A 9,086-nucleotide genomic window follows, 5' to 3' on the forward strand; every position below is an offset into this window, starting at 1 on the left:
GACCTGACGTCATAAAGCATCGAGAGGAAGAGGGAGTCCCATTGTATCCCATTGTTGACCTAAAGTTGTTGAATAAAAGCAAATCAGTGATGTCAGAGGATGTAGTAAAGGAGGTGAAAGTCTGGCAGAGGCTGGTGACCACCGACACATGTGTACAGACGGGTCAACGGATCATGAGAGTGGCAGTCGGTATTAGCAGACCTGAAACTGGATATAAAAAAAGGAAACAGAACTGGTGGCAGCTCTGTGGCATGAAGATGGGTTGAGGACAATAAACAGGGAAATTCAATCATGTGCAGTGATTCAGCAGCAACTTTAACCACAATAAGAGAAACTAAATCCAAGTCCAGACCTGATGTAGTTGTAGAACTCTTACAGTCTTTGTTCAGAACTCACAAAGTGGGTATGAGGTGGGTTTCTGTGGGTTCCGGCACATGTGGGTGTGAAAGGGAACGAGGAGGCGGATGAGACGGCAAAGAAGGCGGTGAAGGAGGAAAGAGTCCTGCTGGAAAAACCAGCATAGACCAGCATATGTTGTGTTTGGTGCTGGTATGCTGGTGACCAGCATACCAGCACCAGCATGGGATGCTGGTAATTGGATGCTTGTGACCAGCATCCAATCATGGTAACTATGCTGGTAGGCCATCATAATTAATGGGACGTTGCTGGTGGACCAGCTTCATCATGCTGGTCCACCAGCTAAACCAGCACTAACCAGCATGGAAATCGTGCTGGTCTATGCTGGTTTTTCAGCAGGGAGTGCAAATTCATTTAGAATATGGGGCACAAGAGTACACAGAGAGAATAAACAGGTCTCTAAAAGAGAAGTGGGGGAAGGAAAAGAAGGGAAGGGCGAACTTTACAGTGCAGGAGAGAGTCAGTGAAGACAAGAGCACCGTTAGCTGGAGGAGAAAAGACTCTGTAGTCGTCTCAAGATGCAGGCTGGACACTGTGGGCTGAGGAGTGGGCTGGTTCTGATCGGGAAGCATCCTGATGGCTCATGCGAGTGTGGAGACAGTGAGACAGTAAAACATGAACTACTCCAGTGCAAAATATACTCCAGCCAAAGAAGGACTCTCTGCAGGACACTTGGAGCAGACGGGGAAACTGTTTTTAACATGTGCACGCTTCTAAATCTGGATTGTTGGGTTCAAACAAAGAAACTGGTGGATTATCTTCACAGAACAGGACTGTACAAAAGGATCTGATGTAGGTCTTAATAACAAACAGTAGGGGCAGCAATACACCATAGCTGTGCCTAGTCTGCCTAACTACAGAAGAAGAAGAAGTCTCGTTGTATCGCGAGAGTTGGATGCGCGCAGAGAAGCGGACCGACTCCATGAAGCGGCGCTGAAACAACATGAATTTCAGCTCCACTGTCCGATGACTTCACTCTCAGCGCTTCACGACCTGCTCACGGCCCGTCCGGACTTCCCACATGGATTTAAATAAAGTGAGCCGTTCTCCTCGAGAGGAGGGCGAGCTCGAAGACGGAGAGATCTGCGATGATGAAACCGAGGACAGTGTGCCGATCCGGCGGGGGGATGGTAGCAGGCCGGGCCGCGGCGCTCCTCCTCGGACACGGAAAGCTCACCACCATCCGCACAACATGCTGCCACACATGGGCCACCAGCCGCCAGACTTCCGCCTCATGATGCCATACAACCGACCTCACGGACACGGCCCCGTCCCCCCGAGCCACCGGCAGCAGTGCGGCCCGAGCGGGCCCGACCGGCCTCCCGCTCCCTCCCCGCCGCCGCTGCTGCTGCTGCCGCCGCCGGGACTCGGTCCTCACGGGGAGCCGAGCCCGCGGACCAGCTTCTGGGAGCGGAGCCACGGAGCCCTGGGCAGGTTCCGGCACCGGGCCATGCCGAACGGTGGACGCGGTCATTGGAACCGAGGCAGCCGGGCAGGTGTAGACAGCAGAGGTCTCCTGGGCCGGTACGGGCCCGGAGACGGTCACGGCAGCAAGAAGGACTCTCCGTCCAGAAAACGTATCCTTCACCCGGCAATGATCCGGGACGAGTGAATGACTGCTGGGGATGTGCTGATTCATGAGATAGAACCTGACAGCTGACCCGGTCCATATCATACTAATATATTAATATATCAGAGTATCTGAAGCATGACGTCACACGGGAAGTTCGATCGCTTTAAACAGAAACGATGACGTATTCCTGCTGGGAACTTCCGGTCTCCCATGTGGATCAATACAGGTGCTATCAGCTGATCAACTAATTAATCAGCTGATCACTGAAGACCCCTCTCACAATAACCCCTGACGGTCTGAGGACACATTTGAGTCCTGCTGACCCGAGCAGAACCGATCCTGTGGTTCCGCATGAGTCAGCTCCTGTCCAAACTGCTGCTGTGCTCCAAAGTTCAATATTTCAAACTTGTTTACTAATCAATAATGACAAGTGATCAGTGACATGCTCACTTTAAATGACCAGCGTCCCTAAAATCAACATCTGTAGAGCAGCCGGAGACACGAAGAGTCTGTCGATCAATACGTTTAAATCAGATCAGAGTCATCACCTGTACCGGGTCCTGCTGTCCGAGAGGGTTCTCCTCACATGGAATTAAATCTTTATGTTATTTGATATTAGCGGGCCGACTGTGAGACGGTCGATTGATTCATAGATTGGTTAATAGATTTCAAATATATTGGCAGCTGTTAATGATTAATGAAACGTTGAAGTGGGTTTCTCTCTGCTCTCAGTGTGTTCTGGTCTTCTTGGACCTCACAGACAGTCAACTGGTCCAGCTTGTATGAGATTTGACTGATGAAATGATTGATTGTTAACATGATTTTCAGATGAATGTGTGTTTGTACTTTCCTGACCGCTGGCCTCAGAGAAGGTGCTGGGTCGGAACCAGGCGAGGAAAGCGGTTCACAGTGTTTCCAAAGCAGAGAACAGTGTTGACGAGTCCTTCGAGGACTTACTGTCCAAGTATAAGCAGATTCAGCTGGAGCTGGAGTGCATCCGCAAAGAGGAGACGATGGCTCTGGAGCCCAAAGAGTTGCCTGCCAAAGACCCAACCCGAGACAACACTGCCAGTATTACAGAGACCAAACCAGTACCGGAACCGGCCCAGAGTCCAGAGGACGCGTCTGAGCTGGAGACCGCTGAGAAGAAAGTGTTTCAGGCGTTCAACATCAAACCTCTGCGTCAGAAACTTCCGACCGCCGTCAACCTGGACGAGCTCAAGAGGAAGTGGGCGGAGCAGGAGGGAGGAGGCGCTGCTCAGCAGGAGGGTGAGAGGAAACACACACTTCATCTTAATGTTTGATTTGTGAGACAGCCAGCATCGGGTTCAGTGTTCTGAAACCTCGACATCAACTTCAGCTGCACTGGTTCTGATCACCCGTCATCATATTTGTCACGCCAGGCTTCTGATTTATTAACAAACTCAAAGAGATCATCAGAAAACAGAAACAGGTTTATTACCTAAAAAGAATGAATATCACTAATAAATGATCTGTGTGAGCAGCTGCTGACTGTCAACAGGTCATGTAATGCTTTGACTTCTTATGTGCTAACAGGTGCAGAAGAAGAAGAAGAAGAAGAAGAAGGAACAGCTCAGGATGGAGCGGACACGGAACAGAAAGCCGATGAGGAGTCAGAGGAGACGAAGAAGACGTGTCCGGGCTGCGGCGAGGAGACGACAAAGACGTGTTCGTGTCGGAGCGAGTCGTCGGCCTCCAGCGAGGACTCCGTCGTCTCTCCTGATAAGGTGAGGCAGGCGTTACATCACACATCACATCTGAGCCAGAACAACTGTGTTAAAGCGTCTGTGTCTGCTCCTGAGCAGCCGGTGGTGAAGGTGGAGGAGGAGGAGCTGTCGGAGCTGCAGCTGCGTCTCCTCGCGCTGCAGTCGGCCAGTAAAAAGTGGCAGCAGAAGGAGCAGCAGGTGATGAAGAAGAGCAAAGACCGCATCACTAAAGTGGTCCAGGAGAAGAGCTCCACCTCCGCAGCTGCTCCACCCAGCAGGCAGCAGAGAGTCACCACCAGGTCTGCCTCCTCAGCCGCCGCCGCCGCCGCTGCCGCTGCTGCTGCTGCTGCAGCGGTAGACAAGAACAGGACCAGGTCCAGAGACAGATCCAAGACCGGGCCCAGACCTCAAGACAGAGACAGAGAAAGGCCCAAACCGAGTCCTAAAGCTGGGCCCAAATCTGTGCTGGAGAGAGGCAGAGTGCTGGGAAAACCTCACCTGGCCAAGAAGGTGATCAGTCCAGGTGAGACGGCAGTAATCAATAATAATCCAGACGGCACAGCCAGCAGGACAGGTTCTGTTCAGTATGATACTAAGGTAGAGGACTGACGGCCCTGAACAGAGACGTGATTGGTTCACTGTGAACACCTGCCCCAGGTGACAGCTGACGGTGTCTTTTAACACATTACACAACAAGTTGATCAATCAATCAAACAATCAATCAGTCAGTCGATCAATATAATATTAATCAGTAGCTGTTGTGGTCGTTCTTTAATATTTCAGTTGTTTGTTTGAGCTTCTCAGATCTGAAGATTGATGACAGTCGGACGATCCGACCTGAACTTACATCTCGTTAATGATCCGACCTGAACTTACATCTCGTTAATGATCCGACCTGAACTTGCATCTCGTTAATGACCCGACCTGAACTTACATCTCGTTAATGACCCGACCTGAACTTACATCTCGTTAATGATCCGACCTGAACTTACATCTCGTTAATGATCCGACCTGAACTTGCATCTCGTTAATGATCCGACCTGAACTTACATCTCGTTAATGATCCGACCTGAACTTACATCTCGTTAATGATCCGACCTGAACTTACATCTCGTTAATGATCCGACCTGAACTTACATCTCGTTAATGATCCGACCTGAACTTGCATCTCGTTAATGATCCGACCTGAACTTACATCTCGTTAATGATCCGACCTGAAACTTACATCTCGTTAATGATCCGACCTGAACTTGCATCTCGTTAATGATCCGACTGAACTTGCATCTCGTAATGATCCGACCTGAACTTGCATCTCGTTAATGATCCGACCTGAACTTGCATCTCGTTAATGATCCGACCTGAACTTACATCTCGTTAATGATCCGACCTGAACTTGCATCTCGTTAATGATCCGACCTGAACTTGCATCTCGTTAATGATCCGACCTGAACTTACATCTCGTTAATGATCCGACCTGAACTTACATCTCGTTAATGATCCGACCTGAACTTACATCTCGTTAATGATCCGACCTGAACTTACATCTCGTTAATGATCCGACCTGAACTTACATCTCGTTAATGATCCGACCTGAACTTACATCTCGTTAATGATCCGACCTGAACTTACATCTCGTTAATGATCCGACCTGAACTTACATCTCGTTAATGATCCGACCTGAACTTACATCTCGTTAATGATCCGACCTGAACTTACATCTCGTTAATGATCCGACCTGAACTTACATCTCGTTAATGATCCGACCTGAACTTACATCTCGTTAATGATCCGACCTGAACTTACATCTCGTTAATGATCCGACCTGAACTTGCATCTCGTTAATGACCCGACCTGAACTTACATCTCGTTAATGACCCGACCTGAACTTACATCTCGTTAATGACCCGACCTGAACTTACATCTCGTTAATGATCCGACCTGAACTTACATCTCGTTAATGATCCGACCTGAACTTACATCTCGTTAATGATCCGACCTGAACTTACAATCTCGTTAATGATCCGACCTGAACTTACAATCTCGTTAATGATCCGACCTGAACTTACATCTCGTTAATGACCCGACCTGAACTTACATCTCGTTAATGATCCGACCTGAACTTACATCTCGTTAATGATCCGACCTGAACTTACATCTCGTTAATGATCCGACCTGAACTTACATCTCGTTAATGATCCGACCTGAACTTACATCTCGTTAATGATCCGACCTGAACTTACATCTCGTTAATGATCCGACCTGAACTTGCATCTCGTTAATGATCCGACCTGAACTTACATCTCGTTAATGATCCGACCTGAACTTACATCTCGTTAATGATCCGACCTGAACTTACATCTCGTTAATGATCGACCCCTATCTCGTTAATGATCCGACCTGAACTTACATCTCGTTAATGATCCGACCTGAACTTGCATCTCGTTAATGATCCGACCTGAACTTACATCTCGTTAATGATCCGACCTGAACTTACATCTCGTTAATGATCCGACCTGAACTTACATCTCGTTAATGATCCGACCTGAACTTACATCTCGTTAATGATCCGACCTGAACTTACATCTCGTTAATGATCCGACCTGAACTTACATCTCGTTAATGATCCGACCTGAACTTACATCTCGTTAATGATCCGACCTGAACTTACATCTCGTTAATGATCCGACCTGAACTTACATCTCGTTAATGATCCGACCTGAACTTGCATCTCGTTAATGATCCGACCTGAACTTACATCTCGTTAATGATCCGACCTGAACTTGCATCTCGTTAATGATCCGACCTGAACTTGTATCTCGTTAATGTCTTCAGTTTAATATGATGATATTAAACATGTTAGGGGAGAACAGGTGTGAAACAAACAGCTTTGTGTTTATTGGACACAAAGCTTCTCCCCCGACAGGCAGGCTGATGATGTCACAGATGAGAAGGTGAACGGTGTGAGGTCAGACGAGCCGGTTCTGACGGGTATAGCTTCAGATCGATGTCATGTTCTATAGCCACAGATCCTCCCTCGATCAATAAACTGTATCTTAATTCATGATGATTGTGTTTAACTTCAGACTGAAACTAAACTCTGAGCTCTGATTGGCTCTCGAGGACAATGTCCAGAAAATGTTTGAGTGGATTTAAGATGGTGAATAGTTGTAAGAACACGAACATGTTGCAGCTCCACCTGCTGCTGTAGAGGTGTGTCCAGCCACAGTGTGACCTTCTGATCATAATGAACTTGTTGTTATTGATCAGGCTCGGCAGCGAAGCAGGCGTTCAGGAAGCAGCAGCTGAGGACCTGGAAGCTGCAGCAGCAGAAGGAGCAGGAGGAGAAACGACGACAGGAAGAGGAGGAGCGGCGCAAACGGGAGGACGAGATCCGCCGAATCCGCGACCTGTCCAACCAGGACGAGCAGTACAACCGCTTCATGAAGCTGGTGGGAGGGAGGACGATGACACGCAGCAAGGTAAGAGACAGACACCAACAACCGCAGCCTTTAATGTCATGCTTCTGTCTCGCCCAACTCAGTGGGGTGAGCGGTCTGGTCTTCAGATGATCAGCTGTTTGTTAGAAACACCACAGAAGAAGAGAGCAGAGTGAAAGTGACAGGATGTCTGTTGTGCCCCACAGTCCAGAGATCGAGAACACAGGAAGTCAGCAGGTAAACAAGGTGTGGATGCCTCAGGCAACCTGTACCAGTACGACAACTATGATGAGGTCGCCATGGACACAGACAGCGAGACCAGTTCACCAGGTGAGCATGCACGCACGCACGCACGCACGCACGCACGCACACACGCACACACACACACCTGTTGAAACTTTGTTTGCTGCTGTGTTTCAGTCCCGTCTCCGACACACACTCAGCTGACTGCAGATGATCCAGGATGTTTCCCTCAGGTGTCTCTGTTTGTGACCGAGTCTCATCACTTTGGAATGGTACGCACCCCCAAACACTGCACCCAGAAAATGATAATTTTTTTGTTTCCAGTGATGTTTTCACAATAAGAGCGTCCACTTTCTCCAAGTACTCTCTCTCAGAGGAAATGATTTACCCAGCTGAACATGATGTGATGATTGTTAGACACAGAACTCCGTCTCTGTTTCCACGACTTTGACTGAACAGACTTCTTCCAATTGTGTTTATCTCTTATTTCTTTCTGATCCTGTGTGTCTCTGATCTTGTGTGTCTCTGGTCCTGTCTGTCTCTGATCCTGTGTGTCTCTGGTCCTGTGTGTCTCTGATCCTGTCTGTCTCTGATCCTGTGTGTCTCTGATCCTGTGTGTCTCTGGTCCTGTCTGTCTCTGATCCTGTCTGTCTCTGATCCTGTCTGTCTCTGGTCCTGTCTGTCTCTGATCCTGTGTGTCTCTGATCCTGTGTGTCTCTGATCCTGTCTGTCTCTGATCCTGTGTGTCTCTGATCCTGTGTGTCTCTGATCCTGTCTGTCTCTGATCCTGTGTGTCTCTGATCCTGTCTGTCTCTGATCCTGTGTGTCTCTGGTCCTGTCTGTCTCTGATCCTGTGTGTCTCTGATCCTGTGTGTCTCTGATCCTGTGTGTCTCTGGTCCTGTCTGTCTCTGGTCCTGTGTGTCTCTGGTCCTGTGTGTCTCTGGTCCTGTGTGTCTCTGATCCTGTGTGTCTCTGATCCTGTGTGTCTCTGATCCTGTGTGTCTCTGATCCTGTCTGTCTCTGATCCTGTCTGTCTCTGGTCCTGTGTGTCTCTGGTCCTGTCTGTCTCTGGTCCTGTGTGTCTCTGATCCTGTCTGTCTCTGGTCCTGTGTGTCTCTGATCCTGTCTGTCTCTGATCCTGTGTGTCTCTGATCCTGTGTGTCTCTGATCCTGTGTGTCTCTGATCCTGTGTGTCTCTGATCCTGTGTGTCTCTGATCCTGTCTGTCTCTGGTCCTGTCTGTCTCTGGTCCTGTGTGTCTCTGGTCCTGTGTGTCTCTGGTCCTGTCTGTCTCTGATCCTGTCTGTCTCTGGTCCTGTGTGTCTCTGATCCTGTGTGTCTCTGATCCTGTATGTCTCTGATCCTGTGTGTCTCTGATCCTGTGTGTCTCTGATCCTGTCTGTCTCTGTTCCTGTGTGTCTGTGATCCTGTGTGTCTCTGATCCTGTCTGTCTCTGATCCTGTGTGTCTCTGGTCCTGTCTGTCTCTGATCCTGTGTGTCTCTGGTCCTGTCTGTCTCTGATCCTGTCTGTCTCTGGTCCTGACTGTCTCTGATCCTGTGTGTCTCTGGTCCTGTCTGTCTCTGATCCTGTCTGTCTCTGATCCTGTCTGTCTCTGATCCTGTCTGTCTCTGCCTCTCAGGATTTCTCTCCGCCCTTCCTCTCTCCGATGCTGTCCGGTGTTCCTCCCC

At 49.0% G+C, this 9,086-nt stretch overlaps 1 protein-coding gene across 1 annotated transcript in view; it reads left to right on the plus strand.

Annotated features, from left to right (window-relative positions):
* The first annotated feature begins 1,287 nt into the window (after window positions 1–1,287).
* The window catches only part of zfc3h1 (zinc finger C3H1-type containing), a 15,213-nt gene continuing 7,414 nt past the window's right edge, over window positions 1,288–9,086 (plus strand). Inside the window, exons 1-8 of the mRNA XM_030425679.1 lie at window positions 1,288–1,994; window positions 2,858–3,259; window positions 3,548–3,738; window positions 3,817–4,240; window positions 6,985–7,196; window positions 7,361–7,484; window positions 7,575–7,669; window positions 9,038–9,085. Coding sequence (XP_030281539.1) covers window positions 1,439–1,994; window positions 2,858–3,259; window positions 3,548–3,738; window positions 3,817–4,240; window positions 6,985–7,196; window positions 7,361–7,484; window positions 7,575–7,669; window positions 9,038–9,085 — 2,052 coding nt within the window. The 5' untranslated portion in view covers window positions 1,288–1,438. The remainder of the gene's footprint in view (window positions 1,995–2,857; window positions 3,260–3,547; window positions 3,739–3,816; window positions 4,241–6,984; window positions 7,197–7,360; window positions 7,485–7,574; window positions 7,670–9,037; window position 9,086) is intronic.

The sequence above is a fragment of the Sparus aurata genome, chromosome 8 (genome assembly GCF_900880675.1).
Source record: "Sparus aurata chromosome 8, fSpaAur1.1, whole genome shotgun sequence".
Lineage (NCBI taxonomy): Eukaryota > Metazoa > Chordata > Actinopteri > Spariformes > Sparidae > Sparus > Sparus aurata.